We start from the raw sequence: 26,358 nt of genomic DNA, 5'->3' as shown, positions 1-26,358 counted from the left end.
AAATGCTTATTTGCACTTTGCTTAAGAAATCTAAAGTATAACCTGCATTCAAAGCTTTACACACAGAAGTAATGCAGCTAAGGAACAGCTTTTCACTTTTCCCTACTCGGATATTTAGGGTGAAATTCAAACTGACATTGAGAATGCGCAGGCTTGTGCTGTGGCTAATTAAGTGCCCCACTGAGTCTAGCATTGTCTTCAGCGACTTCCCTCTTCGTGTGCTTCTCCAGCCAAATGTGAATGCTTGTCTTGTACCTTGCTGGCCAGCAACATGAGTAACTGAATCAACTTACTTAATGTCAGTGTTTCTCTCACTGTTCTGTATCAGTGAAAGGACTGGAAGATGAGGCAGTGGAAGACGGCAGGGGACAGAGGCTTTTTCACATGTGCAAACTGCCCTGAAATCACCAGATGTCCCTAAATCTGCTGCGCATCTCAGCTTTTGTCTCCAGAGTTTCCCCGGAGCGCTCTCACAATCCCGTCTGCTTTCTGATACACACAGCCACGTGGCCTTCTCACCACACTCGTAATCCTTCTTCAGCTCAGTAGTCCTTCTCCAAAGGACTCTCTGTTGATTATCAGTTGAGTAACTGAGTCATAAATGGCTACAGGAAAAATATATGAAGTGACAATTTAGCTTTGAAAGTTACCAATCACAATTCTCTATGCGTAAGTGGTGCATGAAGTTTTCTTATAAAGAAAGGGCTTCCCTAAGCCTAGAATGTACATGTTTAACTGAGGAAGGCCTTCTGTCTGTACAGAACCATTCTGACTCATTTAAGTAGCCACAATCATTACCATAAATGTATTTACCAAAAGCTCAGCTGGACAGCAGTTGTACAATCTGATCTGGCAAATGCACGGAAATTGTGCTCCAGATTACACAGTAAGGCACTAATTACCCGAATGAAACTCCAGGGGCACCTTAGGTAGATGCAGTACAGAGAATCAAGGAAGGAAATAATTAGTCACAATTGCAGAAACAGCTAGTTATAAAGTGAAAAAATGCATGCAACCTATTTCCTGCAGAGTACAGGGCTCCTCAGTAACAGCACATGCAAAAATACAAGAGAAACGCAAGAGAGAAACATGATTTCCACAGATGAATACGCAAGGGACAAACCTCAACCTTAAATTACAAAAATGACTTTATTTAGGTTATTTTCTGTCCTATGGGCTACTTAGCCAAATAACATTAAGACATCAGTCATAAATTTACACTATGACATACCAAACTTTCAAGCATTTTCTTGACAGTTGTAGAGGTTCTGCCCGCATTTGACACAATCTGAGTACATACAGTGGAGAAAACAGCAGCAAAAGGAAAACCAGGTGAGCACATAAGGCATTGAGTGTCAACCCAGTGAAGATACTCATCAGTCAGGTGGGAGAGGGAACGGCATTCAGCAGAGAGCAAATTTATACCACATTCAAAATCATGCACAGGAACTGGTATTTAACATGGCTGAGAAATTAAGTTGTTTAAAGTTATATTCCCCCTTTTAAGATCTTTTGATTAGAAAAAATTCCTTGGGGGCAGGAGGAGACCCTCTTCCCTCTCCCCAAAATGAACTGAAGGATGTTACCTTTATCAGTGAAAGGCTCTGGGAAGATGGAGTCAGAGTGGATACCGAGTTTGGAAGGCTGGCATGAAACCGTATTAGAAGCATGTCACTGAGCCTAAGTCTGAAAAGCCACGACTGGTCTGGTCAAGACTGCCCAAGTTTTCTTACAATGTGTCTCAATAGACAAGAAAAGATGAGACAAACTCACTGACCCTGAGGCATTCCCCTCACTAAAACCCTGAGTTATTGAGACCCTCCCCAAAATGAGGACTGCTTGAACAGAATCACCACATTCAGGATTTAAAGGAGAATGTAAACTGAATCTTAATTTAGTCTCTAATCGCAAATAGAAGTTGTTTTGAAATTTATCTTATCTATTCACTACTAAGTACTGCTGACAGTTTTCATTAAGATGGATCATGACTGCTCGCTGTTTAAATACATCATCACTACTGATCAGGTATTTGGTATGAAATTTAGAGTAAAATAAACTACTTAGAAAATGGACTTTCCTTAGAATTAGGAACATAAACGACAGCAAAGCTCCTCCTGGGGGAAGTGGTGACTAGAGATACAAAGATTTTTTCTTCTTTTTCTTAATACCAGAAATCATGAGATAGCATATTGCAAAAACATGTACTTTCCTCATCCCGAGTAACAAAAGGGAGACTCCAGGTTGCTTAGACCCCTCTCTACAAAGATGGCCAGAGAGGCAGATAAGGAGGCATCTCTAAATGAGCAAAACCCTCACAGCAAGCTTCGTGCCCGAGTCTTCCTGGAGGAGCAGTGCCTGCTGCCCAGGAAGCCACGTGAACCATCAGAACTCATCGCAGCAGCGCCTGGGGCACCGAAGGCAGGGGAAAGGCGGGGAGCAATCAGAGACTTTACCAGTGCAAGGGTCAGGGTTTACTGCACCAAGAACTCTTCCATTAAAAGTGCTGTGTCAAGAACAAAACAAAATGAAAAGCCACCCCATAGCTGGCTTCCTGAGGTGTGCTCTTCTCGGGCGAGTTCCATTGGGATATACTTAGACACTCTATTTCAGCCAGATCATCACCAAATAGTTGTCTGTTCTACACTTAACCATTAACACTGACCCAAAAGCACACTCATCCTGGGTGTCAGTGTCCAGCAGCTACAGGGTTTAACGGTGCATATGATGGATGCCTTTATATGCACACGAGCAGCTTCTCATGAAGTCTGCAGAAGCTGGAGAAATAGAGCTAGTTGTTCCTTTTTAGCAAGAGCACTTGTAAAATACGAAAGGGATTAGGTAAATACCCCTTTGAACACTGAGTTGATTCACTGAAGGACTTCAGAAAAGTCAGCAGTTCATTTACCTGAGTTTCCCATTTAAAAGCTAAATAGTAATTAAATGCTTTTTTACTTAATAATGTGAACAAAAATAGACAATATTAAAAAGGGCCAGAGTCAGAAAATTTAGACTCAAGATGAAGTTTGAGCACTTTGAATTTTTATAAAATCTAATAGAAACATCTATGCATTTTTTTTTCCTAGTTAAAACATAAAGTCATAGAACTTATACTGATTGACTGGATGTTATTTAGAACTTAGGTTAGAGCCTGTGAAATCATTAAGAAAGCAAATCAAATTCTTTTGGCATTTCGAGCAAACTGTCATAAAGACTAATTATTAGCGATTTACTTCAGTTAGGAACCCATGTGAGATTATGAGTTAACACCAGATAGAGACTTCAGCATAAATATGATTTTTAACCTGAACAGATCCCCTTTAAAGGGTGATATAGAAAATAACTATAAATTTTCACCAGAAAAACAGTGCACCCAGTGTTTCACCAGTAGTTATCAAAGCTCACCTTTCAACAGGGGGGTATGCAGCCTTGTCGTGCCCAGCCACGCACAATCTTGTAGAGTATTTTGTTTGCTTAAAACAGGTTCTAAACACAACACATTGTTTATAATCAGGATCCTAACAACATTCTAGAATTGAATATTTTATCCTACAAGAAATATAACCATGTCACTATTCTAAACATATTGTTTCAATTCCAGGTGGAAAGAAACCAGCTTTATAAAATCACCATTCTAACACTTGAACACAGAGCAGAAACAGCAAAGCACCTTGGTCTACATGATTCAATTATTAAATAAATGAAAAGCATCTCTTCCCCAAATCCTTTACTCCATGATGTATCATAATATTTAAAACACAGCTGAGGTACATGTATCTGTTGAGTAGTTCCTATAGCTGTGTTCCGTGAATGACTCAAAGTAGCATTAAGCAAAGTCACCAGGGTCAAGGAGTAAATTTTAGAAGCAGCATTTTTAAACCCCAAACCATCTTCCTACTGCCTTTCATTAAGTCGCAGAAGTCCCTTAGCTCAGACCAGGGTTTCAGAAACACTCAGTGCAAAGCTGGAGAATGAAACAAAGTTCCCATTTAGGTGGGACCTGTCCCAGGTTGAGAGCACAAATAGTGTTTTCATGTTCCCATTCTATACAGTTTAGCAGTCAGTGAAAAATTTTGCCCCAAACCCATACTATGTTGGATTTTTCAGTCCACAGATAAATGAAAGCTCTGCTGACACCAGGCAAAGACTGTTTCTAATGATGTTTGCTTAGCAAGTTATTCACACTTGGAAAAAAAAGTAACAAAATCATTTCAGATGAGATATGCTTATTTGATGCCAAAGAGAGCAGTTCCTGTGCTTGGAACACTAGCATTCGCAGGAAGGGCAGGCTTGAGGGAGACTGGTTAACATATATACACATACATGGATCGTTTCGTGTAACAGGCAGAATTTGAACAGCTCCCCACAGCTGCACTGCCCAGAGGGTCGGTCCGCCTGGCTGGAGTGCATCAGCTCTGTAACAGAGTGCTTCAGTAGTGCATTTTTTTTTTTCCATCAGATGTATTCACATATCAAGATATCAAAGATGATTAAATTACTAAAAAAAAAACAGGCTTCTAATTCTATGATTTTTAAATTTAATTACCTATTTTAATTAAAATAAATCTAGCTTCTCTAAGGTTGCTCACCAGTACTGCATAGCAATGTTGGTATTAAAGGGGAGGAATCTCTGTATTTCATTTTTAAAATATCATTTAAAGATGTTGGTAAAAATTAAATCATTTAAATTATAAATGACCAGTTCAAGCATTTGACCTTGGAAGATTATTGTCTTTACTCACAAAAATTCTTGCCTGTCAGGTATATGAAAGAATATAACTTAGGGTTCTGTTGGAGGTAAGAAGAAAATGTGAAGCGTCTATGGCAATGCACTTATGTGAATTTACACTCCAGAGAAGAGTTTTCTGTAGCATGAAGGACTTGGCCGATGGAGAAGGCAGCTGGTATTAAAATAACTAGCACAGATTCCTTGGTTCACATACAATGAAAACCAACAATAAGAACCTTGTAGAGATGTAAACAAGCTAAATACGACCTTGGCAAAATATCTTCATCTATTTAAGAAACACCAGAAAGCATGCAACTAAAATTCCCTCCCTTTCACAAGAATGAACTGGGGTAAAACAAAACAAAACAAAACAACAAAAAAAAAAAACCCCCAAAACAAACCAAACAAAAACAAAACAAAACAAAACAAAACAAAAAACAGATGGAACCATGTTTTTGTCAGTAGAAAACAATAATAGATACATTAGGTTCCAGGACAAATAAAACTTTAAAATATTAATTTTGAAAAAATACAATTAAATTTTTATTAAAAAATACATACTCCTTACTCATTCTTTGTGCACATTTTGTTTTGTGTGAAAAAGAAAAAAAGTAGGAAAGGCATTAAGATTACCTAATTATTTACACTGTATTTGGTAGAAGCGTGTTTCAGCCCAACTTTAAACAAAAATAAGTTACTCTGTTTTCATCTGCTCCCGGACATCAGAAGGCAGGGTTTCAAACAGAGCGTCTTCTACAACTAAGCCAGCTCGCTTCAGAGCCCGGCAGTCGCCCAGTTCAGGAGGGAGGATTTCAAAGTGATTGCCTTTAACATCTAAGTAGGAAAGAAATTGTAAATTTCCAATTTTCGGGGAAAGTACTGATAGGCTGTTTTTCCCAATCTTCAGAGTTTTCAGTTTCTTACAGAAGTAGAGTTCATCTGGCAGGCTCTCCACTTTGTTACAAGTGATGGAGAAATACTGTAAACTTTGCAGAACTCCGATTTCAGGTGGGATAAATCGAATGTCGTTGTAGGACAAGTCCAGGTATCGGATTTTGTTGCACAGGAAGAGGTGGGAAGGCAGCACCTCTATCTTGTTGTGGCTGAAGGACAGGCGCTCCAGGCTGGTGAGCTTCTTTATGTGCTCTGGGATGTAGGCGATGCTGTTGTGCCACAGCTTGAGCACGGTCAGCTTTCGCAAGTGCTGGAAGCTAACAATCTCTTCTATAGATTTCAGATTATTTTCCTTGAGGTCCAACTCCTGGAGGCTGAGCAGGCTGAACACGGCGTGAGGAATGCGCTCCAGGTCGCAGTGGACCAGCTCCAGCTCGGTCAGGTTGGTCATCTTCTTCAGATTGTTGAGCATCACCAGCTTGGTGCCGTCATTGTGAATGCACATCTTCTGGAGGTGGCTGGAAACATCCACCACTGCCTGCGGGATTTTGGAAACGTTGCTTTTGATGGAGAGAATTTTAAGGCTTTTGAGATCCCGCAGAGACTCAAGGGTAACGTTTCTGGAAATATCATGACTTAGCGAGCCAACCAGGTAGAGCTCCTCCAGGTTCCGGAGTCCGTACATCCAGGGGGGCAGCTCCCGCATATCATCAAACTTGACGCTCAAGACCTTGAGGTTTTCCTTCAGGAAGGAGAGTGCCGCGCTGTGGATCTTGACCGAGCACTGGTGCAGAGAGAGCTCCTGGAGGTTGTCGAGCTGAGCAATGGTGGCTGGTATCATTACGTTCTTAATGATTTCAAGTTTCAGAGACTGCAACTCTGTGATTTCAAAAACAGTGTCTGGAAGGCCAGAGAGCATGATGAGAGGCAGTTCCAGGCGGTTATGGGCGTTCGTCTGCAGCTTCTGCCTCAGTTTATCAGGAGTCCACTCGTTATTCAAGTTCAGCTGCTTCAGTTTGTTTTCGCTCACTTCAGACAGGAACACTGCAAATCTCTTGGAATACAGAGGGTCATACTGATCTATCATATGAAGCATAAAAGCAAAGTCATTTTTCACATCTGGAATGTCGTCGATTCCAGTCTCCTGCCGGACGTACTCAAACGAGTACTCCCTCAGAGAACGGTAGAACAGCCAGTACAAGGTATACAGGCACGTCAGTCCATAGATGCTTACGAAGCACAGGTAGCAGAAGGAGAGCTTCGAGAACAGGTGGGCCATGGTGTGGTTGCAAGAGAAGTTTTTGTATCCGGTCATGTCTTGAATGTCAACATCACAGTCCACTGTGAACTGGACTTTGGAGACCAGGGCACTGTTATATGCAACGATGATTAGGAATTTTATAACCTTAAGTACCATCTGGCGAACATACATTGCGTAGAGTATGTCACCTTCTTCCACATGCAGCCTGAACTTCTTCACCTTCTCAAATAAGGCCTTGGCTTGCTCACCCTCCTTCTTATCGAGAGCCCCCGCCGTGGACTTGTCGACCACAAACTTCTCAGGAATGGACTTCAGGGACTGGGAGGTGACCAGGCTGCCTTCCGGGCCGGACTGGGTGGTGTTGGACCTGCTCATGTTGTTCTTCCTGTTGTCCTTTTCTTCGGAGTCCTCCCCGGACACTTCAGATAAAGCCCGCGTGGTCCAGGGAGAGTCAAAACACTTCCCCAGGATGGAGATGAAGTGCTCGATTTTGGAGCTGGAGCCAGGGAATTTGAACCAAAAGTTGCTGCAGAGCATGAAGACCAGTGTGTGGATGAGGACGAGGTAAGGGAAGTACTTGGCATACCAGTGGAGGGCTCGCTCGTAGCACATCTGGTTAATGAAGCTGTACTGCTGAAGGTCCAGGTCTGTCTTCAGGCCTTTCATTTCCACTGTGACCGGGTTAGTAGGAGACGGTTTCGGTGGAGGCAGTGGGATGGTACTGGCCACGGCTTGAGAGACATTTGAAACAGAAGAGTGGTTCTGAGAAGGCTGAACTCTTTTTGGAAGGCAGATTATCTTGTCTTGCATGACCTGAAACACAGAAATCATTTTTTCAAATTGTATTACTCAGAGAGCTTTCATAATGTCATTAGCATGAAGAGAGCAGGAATAACAGCTAACAAACGTCCATTTCCTTGGCCTGGAGGGCACCGCGCTCAGCCCCAGCACCAAGAGTCCGCTTCCCAGCCCACGCGCTGGGGAGACGAGACACACGTCTCTGTTCATCGTGTCTCAGTCGTGACACAAAACACAACAGTTCTGTTAGGACATAGAACAACTCACAACAAAATTAATATTGAAAGGACATTCACGTATTTTTGAAAATTTGCATTTCTTCTCTCACGAGGGTGCCTGGGAGAACCAGCTTCTGGGCAGGGAAGCACCTCCTCTGCCAGCCGTGCTCTCGCGCTGGGTGGCTCCTGAGGTCGTATTAGCTCGTGTGTGGGAAGTAAGAGCGCTGCAAAGAGGGGATCTGGGAGAAACGCCTGTGTTTATCATCTCCGCTTTTCTCTCTGCCCATCTCCTGGACAGGCATAGGTGAACGTGACAGGCTGTAATATAATGGGAATTTACTCAGCTTTTGTGAAAACTATTTCTTCACAGGGAAATGAAAGAATACAGACATGTCCAATAGTAAAATAATTATCTAAACTTGTTGCTTTTCCCACAAAATACTACATTAACTTCTATCTCTTTACCAATGCTTCAATTTTTTGAGAAGAATATTAAGCCCTAGGAACGCCCAGCAGCCTCACACGAGTGCAGTTTGGGCATGAAGGAGGCACCCCTTCTGAGGAAGAGGTGGGACGAGGCGAGACACACCTTGAATCAACCTGTAGGAGTCTCCCCAGGAAGAAAACCACCTAAGTGGAATTATCTGAACAATGAACAAACAGCTCAGAGGAGGAATAATAACCAAGAAGCTGACAGCGATAAACTGGAATTAGTAATGCAGGGGGCATCTGTCTGTACCTTAAAATGTCAAATGGCTAAAACCCACAGTGTTTGGTGATTTTGCAACGGCAGAGCCCTTTATGTAGATTCCGGAAGTAGAAGCTGAATCCGCCACCACGTCGCCTGCTACGGCATGGGAACGTGACCCCAAGCCCCCAGAGAGAGGTACAAGGTTTGACAATGCAGAGGAGCACACAGCACTTCGCAGAGTGTCCGACACGTTGGAGACCAGCTGCACACACTTGCTGAGAACATGCATGAACCCAGAACTGACACCAGCCCTTCCAGCTCAGAGCTGCAGGGGTCTGGGTGTGCGCCATGCCCTTCCTAGGGATGGAGTTGGGGATGCGACTACAGTGGGGACAGCGACAAACTTCCTGTTGTGCGTAAGATGCAGCCCTGTTCCAGCAATGCCATGGCATTGTTTTAACTGTCACCTTGTCCTTATTCCAGTTTCACAGATAAGGAGACCAAGGCACAGAAAAGTTAAGCACCTTGTTTAATGTCATCTAGCCAAGGCCACCTGGATCCAGAACCCACATCCTTATTTTACTTTACCCAATTTCTAGGATAAACAAAAAGATCTCAATTTGACTTTATCCTAAGCAACAAATTACCTTATGTAAATTACATGTGTTTAGGTGAAAAGCTCATCTCTCCCCGCATCCTGTGACGATAACAGTGAAAGCATGAGGTCAGGGGAACAGACAAAGTTTCGCCTGTAAAGATTTATAAAAGCTCCACCCTGGAAGGTAAAGCAGGGGCAGTGCTTGCTATGTAAATCAAAAGAACACCAAACGTGATTGCATTCAGAGGGCTTGGTGGCTACAGCGGTGTGAGAATAGCTGAGAGCGTCTTCAAACACTCTTATCACTTACCTGTATCAGCAAAAACGGTAAACACATCCACATTTGTGGGCATGGGTATGTCTACTTGTAATTATATCCACAAAGTATTGCCAATCCATGTGTCAGATACTAGAAAGCTTAATTCTTCTCTCCTTAAGTTGAAAATAAACATAAATGAAAGTTTTCACTTTAATCTCATCTCTCAGTGGGGCATCCTTCTCATTTCTTGGGGGCCAAACACTCTGCCTTGGAAACCCCTGGAATAGAACACAGTGGGAGAAAGGCTACACAAGTGTCAGACTGCCCTGAAGAAACACCAAAGAGGGAAAACGAGAAATTCAGTACTTGGGGTCATGTTTTAGACACTGTCCCACTCATGTTCTCATTTAATGCTTCAGTAATCTGTGAAGTAGACAGAAGGTAGGCGCTAGAGACCAGCATGGGAAGGAATGCTTCCCTGAGCGTCTTCTCCAGGAGTGACACCTTAGAGCTAGGGCCCTAATACGACATGGTTAATGGTGTGATGAAAATAGAGAGGCCTTGGTGTGAAAGCAAGATCAGCACCTTCTGACGGTGCTAAATCCCTGCCAAGCACCCAGGTGGCCCCATGACTGCCCACCCCCTGCGCCCAGCCCTTCCCCAGGCTTGCTCCTCAGGGGGGAAGATGAACCTCTGGGGCTTGGCTGCTGCAGAGGGTCTCAGGTTACACCTGCACCAGGGAGCCCAGCCAAGGAGCAAGTGTGGGCTGGAACCCTGCTGTGCTCCCCCTGCAGCTGCACCCTGTGGGATGCCTTTCTGTATTCTGCACAAGGCACCCGACTGGCTAGCATACTAGCATCGGCCATGCTAGAGAGGTGGGCCATTTTCTCCCCGTTCTACAGAAGGACCCGACGAAGGCTCAGAGAAGCTCAGTACCTTGCCCGAGTTCACAGTTAGGAAACAGCAGCGCAGACTAGCGTATCTCCACCCCTCTACACAGTCTCCTCATTTCTCCATGCTTCTGCTGCGACGGCTTCAGGAGAGCAGCCCAGCGCAGGAGGGCGACACGAGACGATCTCCAGAAGTTCCTTGCAGCCTTCTGATGCCACATTTCTCCTTCAATCTTCACGGAGATGCAATTTTTAAAATGTGCCTATTTAAATCTCTGGAGGGTAAAGAGAATACTCTATCTTCTGGAAGCTGTTAACTACTCAGAAATGAGCGCAGAGCAGAAAAGATACTGGAATTTCGTCAGAGGAACAGTAGCTGCTTATGCTGCCAGGAGGGCGAATCACAGTAAGATGCCTGCAGAGACACCGCTCAGAGCAGAATTCCCAAGGGATGTGACGGCAGGTGGTCAGTCCAGGACTATGGAAAGGAAGAGGGAAGGCTACGGAGTCTAGCAGTAAAGAGTGTGACGACTTACACGGCAAAACAGCCACAGGAGAGGAAGGAAGTTACCCCCCGTGGTTAATAGAAACCGTGTTTCTGATCACTGCAACATGCAGCAAAATGGGGAGAAGCAACAGTGTTTTCAAAGGTAGAGTGAAAAAGAGCAAGAAGGCAGAAAGAAGGAAGGCAGACAGGCTTCCTTCAAAAAAAGAGAAGGGCAAAGAGTACTTTTGTGGTATCTTTGTAAATAGCAGCCTGTAAGAACTTAAGTTTCTGTTTCACCTCTTCTGCTCTTTTGAGAAGCTGCTCTAATTAACCCTATACCCCACTTCTTCTCTTTTTGACTGAAGTGCGGTCAGTTACAACGTGTCCGTTTCTGGTGTGCAGCACAAAGTCCCAGTCACGCATCTACACACATAGGTTTGTTTTCATATTCTTTTCCACTAAAGATTATTACAAGATATCGAATATAGTTCCCTGTGAAACCGATGCCTCACTTCTTTCTATGTTTACCCCCAATTTAAAGATGAGAGTACAAAACACGCCTTAAAGAAAGGCTGCAAAACAAATTTCAAAGGAGCCATGGTTCCAGGCAGCTGGTGCCGGACTGAGAGCGGGTGCCGGGGGTGAGAGCGGGGAACCCGCCCCTGTCCTGCTCTGGGCTTAGGCTCCGAGGCCCAGACCGTCACCGCCAGCTCATGCACACTCACTCTCATGTCACCACGTGGAGGAGGTCCGTCTTCTTCAGGGGCAACCCTCAGACTGCCTTTGGAGGAAGAAGTTTTGAGACTAGAGTTACATGGCGTGTTTGTGTAGGGGGAGGGCAAGAAAGAGGGGCAAGAAACGGTGGTAGGGGGTAGAGACAAGAATTTAAAAAGCAAGATGAACAAGAGAATCTGATCCAAATATTATAAGGCGAGAAAGTTACTGTCCTAAAAGTGGGTTTGGGGCAAAGTCTTGGATGAAATCATCTCCACTGAGGAAAATATCTAAGTTAGCTTGGGAATGAGGAGGAGGGGGCACTGAAGAAGGAGTCACTGAGGACAAAGGGCAGGTGAAGTCGGGCAAACAAAGCCGGCTGAACCACCAACCATCTCCGGGGAGGGGCGGGCGCGGCGGGAAGGGCGGGGTCAGCAGAGCAGAGAGGGGCCAGACTCAAAGGAAGCGGGTCAAGGCACACGGGAAGAGGCTGCAGGACACACTCATGTTTCCGCTTTGAGTTGTAAGTACCTTTCACTCTTCCCCAAACCTTTGCTAGAATCTGCCACACACACACACACACACACACACACACACACACACACACACACACACACACACACACACATACACACATACACTTTATGAATGAATTTTGTAGAAATCACAGCAAAAAGGGACCAAATTTCATGCTTGGGTCAAAACTGTACAGACAAGGAGAGTTTGTCTGAGACACTGAAAGTCCATTAAGCTCAGCTGTTTCCATGGAAGCAGGAGCTGGGGCCACGAGGCCTCACTCTCCCATGAGTCTGCTGGGGCTCGGGGAGGCCACTCGGAGAGGCCACGGGCTGCGACTGACCCAAGACCTTCTAGGTCTCAAGGCGCAGCTGACATCCAGGTAACAAAAATATGTAAGATGCTCCTCAAGACTTTGTAAGCAAAGTTCCTGGAGGAATAAACACATACATGTAAAATCGTTCCATGGCTGTCATACTTTCTAGGTAATATTTCTGCAAAAGAAACGTGAGCATTGCAGGCACTAGGGAGATGGGCTTACTAAAACTTGGATTGATGAACTATCATTTGCAAATTATTTTAAGATGACAGCTGTTTTTAGGGGAAAAAAAAGGAATTCAGCTTTTAAAATTCCTAGGTCAATGAAATAAACTGAATTTCTTGCCTTTACTTTCTATGGTGGGGGGGTATGTTTTCAAGAGAAACAAAGTAAAATTCAGCCCTCCTTAAAATAGGAAACAGCCCATCCAAACTATGTCCTGAAATGCTGATCAGATCTACAGACATTAAATATTTCAAACTATAATTGTCAAATTTATACCAGCAAGGAGTTGCATTTTTAAGTGGAGTATGTGCACACTTTTTCGCAGCATACTGAAATACCTTGCATGGTCAGTGCAAAATTAGGGCCTTTTAACAGTAATTCTCATTATTTTAAATCATTAATCTTCATCTACACCTTTGTATGATATACCTTTGATGGGGGTTATTTTATTATCCGTTCCTTTGTTAGAATCATGACACTCATTAGCATAATGTACAAATAAGATCTACGTAATTTAGGCAGTTTCCAGAAAAGCACTGCAGTGGAAGCAGCAGGGACCTGTGGAAACACGTTTGCATGAGTGACACCGAAGCGCTGAGTTTAAAACAAAGCAAAGCAGATCCAGAGCAAACTAGACCACTTAGCTTCAGAGAAACTGTCTGAAATAACAAAGGTAGAGCCACACAAACAAGGGCCAGCTTGTCCACTACACGCGGGAGACACAACCGTCACCGATGGGGCGGCGCAGGGCGCGGAGCCCCACGTGCTCAGCAGTCCCAGTGACACCACGAGCGGCAAACTCTCAAGGTCAAGCACAAGAGGAAGACAACTCAGTCATGAGTGTTGTAAGTGCTCAAATTCACGCCTGCCTTTCACAGTGAACTTTACAATCTGCTTTATAATCTAGATCCAGGAAAACAGCAGCAACACCACCACCTCGGTGGTACTTTTACTGGGATGGCGTTACACTCATGAGCTAATCTGAGGCGCACCGACGGCTTTGCGGTGCTGGCTCCTCCTCCCCGTGGCGTCTCCACTTGTGCACATCTCAGTTTGTGTCTCTAAGGCTGCTTTCTAGCTTTCCTCACATAGGTTTTTTTTGACATTTATTGTTAAGCCTAAGCATTTTATTTTTTGTTGTTATAAAACTTTTTTTTTTTAAAGACTAGTTTTTAACACAGAGGGGAGATCTCCCTTCCCCTTTCTGCCCCCACGCCAGCCTGCAGCAGGCGCTGGTCAGCCCCGAGCGGGCTCTTCCGCAGGCGCCTCTGCGCGCGCACGCCGACGCGCACAGCGACACACGGCACCTTACCGCTCGGGCTGCCCTCGTGCCTCGCGCTTTCGCTCTCGCAGTGCGTCTGGGAGACCTCACACGTCGGCACACAGGGACTTACTTCATTCTGGAGACCACAGAATCACACAGTGCGGATGTACTACGATGTAGTACTACGATGTACTCCAATGCTGATATGTGCATTTAAGCAATTTTTCAAATTAAAATCAGTGCCAGTCTCAAAAAATTACATGCTGCCTGGTTTTACGTGGCATTCTGTAAACCCGTCCAGAAGGCACATGGGCGGCTGCCAGAGGCTCACTGCAAAGGCTGAGCCCCGGGAATTCCCTGGGGTGCTGGGAGTCTTTGGATCCTATGTGGTAGTGACAAGAACTTCTGTATGTTTTAAAACTCAAACGTGTATCTTGTGTTGATAAAGAGCATGTTCTTGAAGAGGGGAGGGCTGAATGCTGCCTAATATTAACAGTGCTCCACCAGACTTTTTTCTGCTTTTTTAAATATCATTCTTTAATCTCTATTTTGTACCTTTGTCTGTGATTTTGTTTTATGTTTTAGGTGCCTGTTTTATGGATTAAAAAAAATCCAGACTAATCATCGCTTTCTTCTTACAAGTGAATTTAATCTCATCTTATTTTGTTCACCTCATTCATACTTGGATATTTACTGCCATTTGGATTTCTTTCCGTATCTTTAATTTTTATATATGCCTTTTCTTCCCCCATCCTGCCTTCTGTTGCAATGATAAAATTTTGAAACACACAATTTTAAAAACGTAATCTATTTGATTGCGATTATTTACATATTTATTAAATCATGTGCTCACTGTTTTTTTAGACCCTTTATCTTCCCTGGGGTTCCTTTTCCTTCTGGTTAAAGTATATCCCTTAATAGTTCTTTTGGTAAGGGTCTACGGATGAAAATCCATGTACCGCGCACGTCTGAATGTGTCTATATTGCTTTATATTCTTGAATAAGAGTTTAGTCAATTGCACAGTTCTGTGTCGACAGTCATTCCCCTTCGGCACTTTAAAACATTATCCCATCTTCTGGCCTTTTCTTGCTGATGAGAAGGCTGCTGTCATCTTGCATTTGTTCTTCAGTAGGCAATCTATCTTTCTCGACAACAGCTTTTAAGATTTTAGCTTTAATTCCAGACCTTCTACAATTTCACTTTAATTTTAAATGGATGAAGATTAACGCTGCTCAATGTCAGTGGTCAAGGACTTGACTGGCTTCAGTTTTGGAAAATTGTAGCAAAATCTCTTAAAATAATTGAAGAATTCCTTCATCACTTCTTCCATTTTTTTCCTGCCATTCCTCCTACCGCATGTACGTCACCGTCTCGCAGCGGGTCCTCCGGGCCGCGGTGCTGCGTCACCCCGTCTCCCCGTGTGCTGGGCTCTGGGTAACTCAGAGCCCTCATCTAGCCCATCACTCCGCCCACAGCTGAGCGCAGTCTTGTTTCTCTACATGTCGGCGTTTCTAAATTCAGCGCCTTTTCTTATTTCCACGACGTAGAGAATTTTTATATCCATTTGCTCTTCTATCAGATCTGCCTCCTTTTTTATGTTTTGTCCTCACACTTTGACCAGTCTAATAAGCACACTTATTTTAACTTCATGGTTGGTTCTAAAGTCTGTTTCGTCTCGAGCTGAGTGCATCGGGGTCCCAGCTGCCAGTGCTGCTCACTTTCTCAGCCCAGTGTTCCTCGCATGCTCTGGGTGGCAGGCTTATTCTGAGGAGGCTGTTTTCTCGCACGCGCCCTTTTGTGGCTTCCTGCACCCAACCCCCAGGCCCCCAGTCCACCATCAGGACTCAGCACGATGCTCTGATGTTCCACTGCCATGTCAGGCCCTCGCAGATCCAGTCAGGGGGACGTGGGCAGGCGGCTTAGTTCCTGGGTGGGAGGCACCCCAGATGCACGGTTTCCTCTGAAGCACTGGCTAATCGCCATTCTTTTTAGCTTCCTTTTGGGAGTCAGTGCTTTTGGCTACAAACAGTGACCAGGCTCCAGTCTCTTATCTTGCTTGGAGCATTTTCAGTTCCTTTCCTGGCAGGCGCTGAGCTCCTGGCTGCTACTGCCTGCATTTGGACAAGAGCCCGGCGGCTGCTTCAGCCCCGTTCAGTATTCCTTTCGGGCTCCACACAAGTGTTTATCTTGTTTTGAGCCCACGTATGCGTTTTGTTATCTCTTTTTATGCTTTATCATGACTGTGCGCGTTGAACAGAGGGAGTGTTTTCAAGAGTAACTCTTGCTTCACTATCTTTTCAGAAGAGAAAGACAATGTGTTGTAATACAAAAATCAGTCTCAAGTCTACCATCATGAAGAATCAGCATCGCCGGGGTAAAGCCGAGCAAGGCACACCTGTAATGCCAAAGCCGTCTCCCCGCCGAGGAAAGGCTGCGTTTCTCTTGCACCCCCCCCCCCCACTGCATACGAGAGCAGTTGTTTTCCTGTAACCTCAACAAATACGCCACAGTTACGGCTAGGTTATCACTGCAAGAAGTGAGAAATGTAGCTGCATGTGACAGGACAGCAGGCCTCATTCCGATAGTGTTGACGTGTGTTCTTTAGATGGTGACCTGCTCCTTCAGAAGACGGTGCTTTAGCTTGGTTCTGGCGAGTGTGACACAAACAGGCAGACTAGAGCCGCAGCGTGGCGGCTGGGCCAACATGCAGGTGATTAGCTTTATCCTTTCCCCTCCCCCCGCTGCACAAATTCAAATACAACCACTGCAAAAGGCTGTGCCCTGAAGCTGACCATCCTGGTTTGCCCCCAGTCTGGTAAGAGCAAAACGAGTTATCTCTGCTGATCTAAGAATGACCTAGTAAGAAGCAGACCCCAAAGACCTACCCCCCAGGGCTTGTTCAGAGGTACTAAGGACAGATTATCCGTGACTAACCTACACTCACTGACCGTCTACTTCATGCGAACCAGATAGGAGAGGCAGGGAGGCGTAGCCAATGTTTGCAGTCCTGAAAGCACTTACGGTTTTGTTGGAGAGACATAAATAGCCATGAGAAAAGTCACACAGGAGTGCACACAGGCTGCACACCCACCACGTGAGTGACGTGGTGACACAGAAGGAGTTCAGGCGCTGAGTGGGCCGGGAGGGCTCATGGAGTGGGGCGACGTCTTCATCTGGGCCTCGAAGACGCTGGACTCGGACAGGCTTTGCGGGAAGGGGAAGGTCTGGACCTTGTGGGCTCCAGAGACAGAGGCAAAAGGTTTTATTTGGGAAGAAAAAGTGAAAAGATTAAAAAGATGGACCATCACTATTTCTTTCTGGGAAAAGAGATGGGGCTGCAGGGGAAGGGAGTCAGCTTTCATGTCACTAAGCTATCAGCTCATGTGCAAACTTAATTAATCGTGTTCTGCCAGAAACAAGATGCTGGAAGACACAGCGTCTGTCCTGAGGGACGTACGATGTGTGCTCATCAGTGACAGAGCTAATGCTAAGCACGCAGATTTTGTTTCAAGGCTAACTACTGAAAATATTCTGAGTACAAAAAAAAACTTTGGTGAGAAAGAAAAGTAACTGAAAAGACAGGGAAGATGGTTCTAAATGGGGAAGAGTTAGGTACTTCCACTCTTAGCAACGCCTTATTCACAGGGTGTGCTGTTCTCCAAGACCAGCACTTGTGTATTTGGGGGCAGTCGCCACTGGAGCACAAAACGAGATGCCCCCGAGCACACACACCGCCTCACTCCCACCAGCACAAACGGGGCTTGCCTGCAGGGGAGGCGGGAAAGCACGGCTGCAGGGCGCGGCCTCACTTCCTGCCTGCTGCGCACACGCGCACGCGGCGCCCTCCCTTAACGATGGTGTTTAAACCTCACACGATGGTCAGGAAATAGCACCCTGTGTGCAGAGGAAGTTTGGACCCAGAGAGAGGAGGGTGAGAGAGACTGAGCCGTCTAAAGAAAACCGCCGAATTTTGAGGTGTTTATTAATAAACACGGGGCTGAGTAAAAAGTCTGTTTTTAGTGGTTGCTCATTTCCTCAACAGCAACAGGGAAAAGAGAAGAAAAAAATCATAGCCTGGCACCCCGAGGGCTGGGGTCAACGTCCTCAGGAAGAGAATCTAAGGGACCTGAGGGGCAAGCGACTAAAGCCTAGGTTCTTGGATCACCGAGTTCTCCGGGTGGTGAGGTGCGACAGCAGCGCGCTTGCTACAGGAGTCGTCTGCACACGGAAGCAGGCACAAAGCAGATCTTCCCAAGTGAAGCGTCATCAGAAACTTCTCTGCTTGAGGAACATCAGATGCCACTGGTCTGCTAGAAGAATTAAACACTAAGAAGCTAAAGCTTCATTCCCTGAGTCGTTACTGTGAAGAACAAAAACATACAGCTAACCAGAACTGAAGCAGTCTTCTCACAGCACCTATGGAAACATGGCGCAACTTCCTGACCCTGTGGAAACACCGTCTATTTACTTGCCACTTTACCTCCTACACCAGGAAGCTCCCTACAGCAAGTTCCGCCTTGCTGGCCCTGCCTGGTACGCAGGGAGCACGCACGACTCGCGAGGTGGATGAACACTGCGGCCCCGCCCCGAAGGAAGGTAAAGCGCAGCACGGATAGTCAGCTGCCCGTGCACAGCTGGAAACACCTGCCTCCTGGCTGCCTTCCTCTGAGACCAAACAGCTCATTCACGCATCCTCCAAATTAGCCAGTGACCTCACCCAGTGAGTCCTAAAGTCAGAGTGAAGGGCTGACTCACTGAAGGCACACGGAGAAAGCGCCAGATTCAGAGGCTCTACCCATTCACTTCATTCCTAAGTGAGGGAAGAACCATCACACCCATGTCAGGACTGTGCCTGCACTTTGACATTCCACTTAACAAAGGCGACTCTCCTACCGCTGTGAAGATGCAGTCTCTTGACTTTCCGAGGGCAAGGATGACCGTACACACATTCACAAACGTTCATTTTTTTTTGACCTTTGGTTAGCCTGAGACTTTCCAGCCATCAAGGATGCATTCATTCCTTGTCTCCTGTATCTTAGTTGTATCTACACTGTGTTTTCTTTTGAGGAAAGCGTCTCCAGGACACAAAAGGAGTTAAGAAAAAATTTCCAAAAACGAGGGCACGGATGAGATTCCAAACTGTTTTCACTTTGCTTACGGCATTTTTCCATAAGCCAAGTGGACTAATGAGTTATCTCATCCATGGCAGTTTAAGACTTAAGTGGGAAGCATCTATTTCAAAGTCAAAACGACATGAAAAAATTCAGTGCATATGTAAAAACTATGGCTAAACATTACGGATATTCTGTTCATCATTCACAACCAAGACAATTTGCTTTAGTTGCTTAAAAAATTTGAAATATTTATAATTATGCTCTTGAAATAAGGAAGAAAAAGCTCTTTCTGAAGCAACCCCCAGGGACTGGAATCTCAGTTCTACACTCAACTGACGTATCTCTGGACACCTTGCAGCACACTGATAAATCTGTGAGCAGGGTAAGACGACAGAAATCGGGAGAGTCCAAAGAGAAACGTCCTCTGGACTGTACGCCAGTGCGCAAGCAGCACAAGGATACAGAATTCTAACACGGGAATCGTCCAGATAAACAAAGAGAAAAGTACTAAAAGAATCTTTTAAAAAGTGATTGTTTATTTTAGAAGTTTACTGTAATAATCAGAGAATAATTCGCTACAGTCTTCAGCAAGTGAGTGCTGTAGCTGCCGGCTGTGGTCCAGGCGCGAGACAGAGCAGCTGCGCCTCACTGTCGCGTCCGCAGAGGCCGGCGGGGGTGCGGAGTCAGGACAGCTCTTAGCCCCCCAGGGGTGTGGGACGGCGGGAGCACTTCCTCCAGGTGCGATGCTTTTAGGAAGTTAAGCCACCTGGACGCCAGCAGCACCGCTACCTTGGTTCTGCGCGTTCCAGGCAGACAGATCTTCACCATACAAGGTGATTTCAGTTACGGATTTTTTTTTCTTTTTTCTGACTCATCCAGATGGCCGATCTCTGAGCAGAACTCAAGACTCTTCTCTGTTCCTCCTGACTTCTGTCTCGGAGAAAGAGGGCTTGAAGAGATGGTAACATTAAAGGAGAAGTGTTGAACCTTGGTGCTCATAGGGGTTAAGGTTCAGAGGTCAGGCAGAGGCTCCGCTTGGCATTAGTTTGCGTGGAGTCTCCCTCAGAGCTTCTCCTGGGAGTCCTCGCTTTGAGGTCTTCTTCCTCCTTGAAGCTGACTTGACAGGCTGGGCCTGGAGCTGCCTCTCGGGAGCAGATTATGCCCCAGGAAGACCTGCGGAGGACCGCTCACAGATGCTCTCCTCTTGGCTGTAGGGGGAGTCAAAGTCAGTCTCCTCCTCCCCACCCCTCCCCACCCTCCCCACCCTCCCCACCCCGTCTCTCTCTTGCCTGGGCTCCCCTTTGCCTGCTCTGAGCAGGCAGAGATTACAGTGCAAGGACAGAGGTGAGAAGGGTCCTTGTGCCCCTCGCGCCGCCTTCTGGTCCAGGTTACACGGGTAGGTCCCCAGCGCTTGGCCAAGGAAGTCCCCGTGACTTCTCTGAGTTCTGGACCAGCTCACCAGGAGGGTGACAGGGAGGCGTGGGGCCAGAGCTGAGCCTGCATCACACACTCTTTTGCCTGGTCTGGTCCCCTGTCTGCATGGCTACCACGGAGCCCTCTGGGAGAGGGAAGCAGACAGTTGTGGGGGAAGCACTGGGCATCTGGTCCTTGATCGTAGATCCTTCTCCATCTGTTTGCCAGAGCCTCAACATCTATGACACGTGGAAATGCCCCAGAAGAGAAGGCATTTACACACTATAGTTAAAGAGACTAAAAATAACAAATTTCTACTTTATCATCATCATTTTTAAATCTGGGAAATGGGAATGATGCCAATATTGCTCATTTAATAAAACTGGCTCAGAAAGGCCATGTGTTTTTACCCCCAAATCACATGGAAGAGCCCATGTTTTCTGCTTGAAGTTTTGGGGAAAGATTGAACTTGTTTTAATTTACTTGACCTAGCTGAAATGATAAAAATCAACCCAGGTTTTGTGTGTCCAGTGAGCAGATGAGGTTCCTTACAAGGTAAAATGATGACGTAGTTCGTAGCTTATTTGTTAGACGAAAGACTTTTGGCTGATATTGCAGAATTTCTAAAAACATAAAATCAGATGCAGTACAATGAGGTGCACAAAGGAGATCCAGATGGGGACATCCGTACCACATCATCTCAGCATGCAGTAGGCACTTCTGAGTCCAGTATCCAGCACCCACATCTACAAAGTCAACATCAACATCCCCAAACATAAGCTAACATACTTGAGCTTAAGGTGACACAGCCTCAGCTTTAGGTATCAGTGCAAAGATTCTCACCAGCTCTTAGGACTAATAGACCTTGAGCAGGGAGATGCTGGCTCCATTTTAAAACAGCCGACCCTAATATTGCCAGGCAGCATAGTTTGCTGCTTAGGAAGGCGAAAGCTTTGAACTTGCTATTACATGATGAAAAGGCAAGTGTACGTTCAAAGGCCTTTATTCCCTTATTCTCAGAAACAGGAAGTGCCGTTGCCTCTAGAAAGCTGGAAGTCCTTGTTTGCTAGACACCTCCAAGCAGACGTTTAATACGTTTTACTTTGCCTCACAAGTCTTACTCTCTGTAACAACCACGACACTTTCCCCCATAGGAATACAATTTAAAGCATCCCACACACAATATCAAGAACCTTGCTTTCCCAGGTACACTAGCTGCTCTTCCCCTCTCACAGCCACTGCAGCACGAACAGACAGGCACACCCACCCACACACACACAAAGCAATTACCTTGTGTTTTAGAAGGATGCATGTAAATGCCCATCTTTGCAACCGTCTAAACATCTTCAGGGCCAAGACCAAGTTTTGTGCTGCCAGAACACAGCAGTGCCAGAAACACACAAGCTGAACGCCCTGGTGCGACGGCCGAACCAATGAGCCGTTTGTCTCTCCAAATGCTCCCTAAGCTTCTCTGGGGCAGAGACGGAGCCTTAAATTACTTTGTATCCCCCATAATACCGAACACAGTGCTGGGAACCGAGTCAACATGCAGCAAATATGCACTGATGTATTTGCAGTTTCTCAGCAAAAACTTCATTAAACAGGACATTTCTCCCTTTCACCAAATATACTCAGAAAGAAACTAGGTGTTAATCTAGGTGTTAACAAGGATGCTATAAAAGAGATTCCATATTGGACGAGAACGTCCAGTGTGTCACCTCTAAATTCTTTTCCAATTCTGAATTTGTCATTTTTATTTTTTAAAAGAAATCTCACTAGTGCAGGACAATAATCTTCTTAGATCAGCAAAAACCAACACCATGAAAATACCACCACCACTCAGAAACCACTAAATTTTAAGTAAATTAAAAAACAAAGCCTGAAAGACTGAAGTATACTAAACAGTTAATCAATGTAAGCCAGACCTCAAAAGTCCATTTAAAAACTGGTCGTTTAGAATGAGGAAACCATTTTCCCACAAAACAGCACGAGGTGCGGAGACTCTCAGGGCCGCTCACAGAATCCATCCCACAGGTACAAGAGCAAGGGCGAGCACCGCTGTGGAACCTGGGCAACACTCACAGTGTCGCACACTCACTGCACGGCGCCAGCAGGATACCTCTCCACACAGCACCCACTGCAAAGGGCAATCACTCGTGTAACAAAAGCCTGGTTTTCACCACGGCCGTCAGCTTTATTATAAAACAGCCACCTATGGCCAAAATGTGACGAATTCTCAGTTCTGTAAAGTATACTCCGTTAGTCTCACTGAAATGATTCTCTATGATGTGCCGCCATGTCTACAGTTTCTTCAGTTTCTTTGTTGTAAGAGCATGATTTTTTTTCTATACAAATTTTGGCTGTAGTTTTCCAACACTTGTGGGCACCTAACACAACTCAGGAATTGTTGATCTAGTGTTAGCACATTTGTGCAATACATCCTCAAAGGATTTCTTCTTTCAAGACTGTTGCTCAAACATAAGGGCCTGGCTCCTTTCCCTGGCCCTGGGTTTACGTGAATCACCCTGCAGAGGGTGCTCCCCGCGTTCGGTCCCGCTCTGCAGAGGCTGCACTTCATCCCCAGTGCTACTAAGAAAAGACCATTTGCTACTTTTTGCAGGGAGATCCGATTTTTATCACCTGTCGTTAATTATCGCACACGAAGCTCCCCTCCAGTTTACGGTGCAGGTTTAAACTGCACGTTTGTGTAATTGCTTTCATCACTGAGACAGTTCTTAGAGCTGCGGAAGCACAGCGATGCACTCACTCAACACACATTTCTCAAGTGTTATGTTTAAGACGCCGAGGTGGGTGCCAGGATGTATCAGACACCAACCCTGCCTTTGAGCACCTGAAGTCTGTAATGGGCAATGAGATATACCAGTAACGTTTTCTTCCACACACTGTGGCCGGCTGTGTCAGCAAAGGGTTAACACTGCTTGCTTTGGTAGTTCATAAGGTCCCGGGCTGCAGACACTGCAGGATTAAATTCTTTGTCCTAACTGACAAGTCTGAAGCTTAAATCTCAGATGCCTGACATTTTTGGTGATGCTCAATTTAGGTCAATACTGATGTTAAACCTTATAAAGTGGATTCCAGCAAGAAAACCTGCAAGAGGCCACGCTCCCCTTGCCCTCTCTGTACCCGCCACCCTGGCCTCCTGAGTTCCCTTTGCCTGGAATGTTCTTCCTCGGGAGAGCCACGGACCCCTCCCTCTCGCAGTTCCGTTACTTCTGCTCCAGTGTCACTTTTTCAGAGAGGACTTCCCCGACCACACTATTTAAAGCAGGACCGCTGCCCCCCTCTCCTTACACTGCTTTTTTCACAAAGCCCTTACATCTGACATTGGATTTTATTTATTTATTTATTTTTAGTTTTATTATTGAAGTGTAGTGGATTCACAGTGTTAGTTTCAGGTGTACAGCAAGGCAATTCAGGTACACTATACGTACATGTATTATTTTTCCTTTTCATATTCTTTTCCATTATATGTTATTACAAGGAATTGAATATAGTTCCCTGTGCTGTACAGTGGGTCCTTGTTGTTTACCTATTTTATATATAGTAACATGTGTCTGTGAGTCCCAGACCCTAATTTATCCCTCCCCGTCCTTTCCCCTTTGGTGAGCATCGTTTGTTTTCTACTGACGTTGCATTTTAAATGGATATGTTTATGTTTTTGGCAGGGCCTTGTCATTTTTATCACTGCCTAGCCCCTCTGCCTGGAACTATTTATTCTATGTAAAGAACAAAAGCACATGGTTCTCAGGACACGTGGACTCCCCCTGCAGCCTCCCCTCCACCAGGCCATTCACTCTCTGGACGGGCACCTCCAGTAACAGGGAACTCACTACCTAACATGACACTTTCAGAAAGTTCTTAACTTTTTGAAAGTTTGGGTTTGTATTGAGCCAAAATCCTCCTTCCTAGAACTTCTGCTGTTGGTTCTACTTGGTGTTGCAGGGCACGTGGAATCAGCTGAAGTCATTCACACGTTCCCCACGGCGGCCCTTCGAGTGTCTGTGGTCCGTCTTCATGTCCCCTCGGTCTTCCCACCTCAGGCTACATGTACCTCAACCAGGACTCACATAAAGGCTTTTGGTCTCTTTCTTCTACTGGTCACAATCTCTTAAGTTACACTGTAAATACCCAGAAATAAGTCTAGTATCTCTGTAATTCAGAAGTCTCAGTCCCTTTCCAAGGCCATTAAATGCTCACTGTGTATTAGCACATGGCAAGGACGTCTCATCCACTCTTCCTCACTCACTCACCCCTTCATGCTGCAGAGCGAACTCTGGTGAGCCTGTACACGAGTGCTGCCGGCTTTCGTTCTGGGAATGAACCCTGTAGACGAGGCCTGGCCTTGAGAAGATTATGTTCCTAACACTTAGAGGTTATTCTTCCAACTAGATTGTTGTTTTTGAAACAAAGGGATGATAAATCTTAGAGCTAATTATTCACCCACTTGTGCAATTTAGAGTTAAGAAATTTCCTGCTTGTGAAAGAAACTAGAATATTTGCACAGAGATTTAGAAATTCACAATTGGAAAAGGGATGCGAATTCGATGGAGCTTCTGACTTGTATTTTATAAAGGAAATCTGAAGAAGTCAGTTCACGTAGTCAAGGTGACTGTGTGGTGGGAGAGGGGACCCTCGGGGCAGAGGGCTGAATTACCCATGTCCTCGATGCACAGTATATTATCAGTTCCTGCAAAGCCCCTTCCCTTCCTGCCACCCTCTCCTCCTCCTCCCTCTTTTTCTTTCCCTTTATCACCTTACACCATTCTGTTCCCCTCCAGCACCGTAAGTGAGCACTCTTCATGTAAATTTTGGTCTATGTTCACCAAGTTTCTCAAAACAAATTCTAACTAGAATTTTCTTAATGTTGCTTTGAGCTTACAAAATAATGTGTGAGGACCGAACATCTTTGTATGTGTGTGCCATCCAAAGACCGTGTCTTTCCATTTATTCATAGTGCCTTACATGTCATTTGCTAGATGTGTGAAGTTTTTGTATGAAGTTCTTGTGCATTCTTGATTAGCTCAGTTCCTAGACACTTGATAGCTTTTGTTGCTGTTTTGGGCAGTACTTTATTTTTTGTTAAATGTTTTACTTGGTATGTATCTTTCTAGTTGGGAGTATTTCATATTTTAAAAAGTAAATACAAAACAATAAGACTAGATTTTTAAAAAACTATACAAAGCCTAGATGTTCCAAAACAATAGCAATTATAAAATAAACATAACAAAAGTGCAGGGTTTTACAAAGGAAAACAGTAGCACAGGGGAAGAAGGAACAGACTCATTATTTACATTAAACAGAAGGCTCCAGACCCCAAACCTAGACACTTACTAGCTTTGCAGTTACAATGTAGCCCCAGCGTTTGCCTGATCCTGACCCCAGGGCCCTGCGAGGCTGAGAGGATCCAGATGTTGTCAGCGTTCTCGGTGAAGTGGGACAGAGGGGACTTGGAACGGAACCCAGTGGATCTGTTTGCCTGACAGGGTGAGAGGATGGGGGAGGGTCCCAAAGGGAGGGCCCTGACTAGAAGGACAGGAGGATCCCCCTCCATGTCACGGTAAATCCACTTCATGGAGACCTTTACTGATTCTGGTGATTTACAACGCACACACAATCCACGACGGATCGTGGCTGCTCTGGTGAGCATTCACACATGACCGCTACTGTCTTTATTCTGGGGACACAGGAATGAACCCTACAGACAAGGCAGGTGGTGAATCTCATTTGCTTCACATAGAAAAAACACCCAATACGCTGTCAGTGCTTTGTTATTTGAGTGAAAAGAGGTATTACTAAATAATCAACAGGCAACGTGGTCGTCACAGCCCAGAACAGTGATATAAAAGGAGCTGTTCCCCGTTCACTGAGTGGCACTGGGTGGCATCAGATGATCTAAGAAAAGCACTTAGATTCATGCCCTGTGTTCAGCCCGAGAGTGAGGTGCAAGGC

General features: G+C 45.3%; 1 protein-coding gene across 4 annotated transcripts in view; it reads right to left on the bottom strand.

Moving 5' to 3' along the window:
- Positions 1-1,130: 1,130 nt before the first annotated feature.
- LRRC8C (leucine rich repeat containing 8 VRAC subunit C) overlaps positions 1,131-26,358 on the bottom strand; it is a 68,515-nt gene continuing 43,287 nt past the window's right edge. For 3 of the 4 annotated variants that reach the window (XM_074369893.1, XM_074369891.1, XM_074369892.1), the window contains one exon: positions 1,131-7,694. In XM_074369893.1, coding sequence (XP_074225994.1) covers positions 5,421-7,694 — 2,274 coding nt within the window. In that variant the 3' untranslated portion in view covers positions 1,131-5,420. Of the gene's footprint in view, positions 7,695-9,496; positions 9,619-10,381; positions 10,509-26,358 lie in introns of those variants that run through there. The other variant, XM_045513148.2, reaches the window with a different exon arrangement.

The sequence above is a fragment of the Camelus bactrianus genome, chromosome 9 (assembly GCF_048773025.1).
Source record: "Camelus bactrianus isolate YW-2024 breed Bactrian camel chromosome 9, ASM4877302v1, whole genome shotgun sequence".
NCBI classification, from domain to species: Eukaryota; Metazoa; Chordata; class Mammalia; order Artiodactyla; family Camelidae; genus Camelus; species Camelus bactrianus.
The sequence above is the reverse complement of the archived record's forward strand: the minus strand, read 5'-3'. Positions and strand labels throughout refer to the sequence as shown.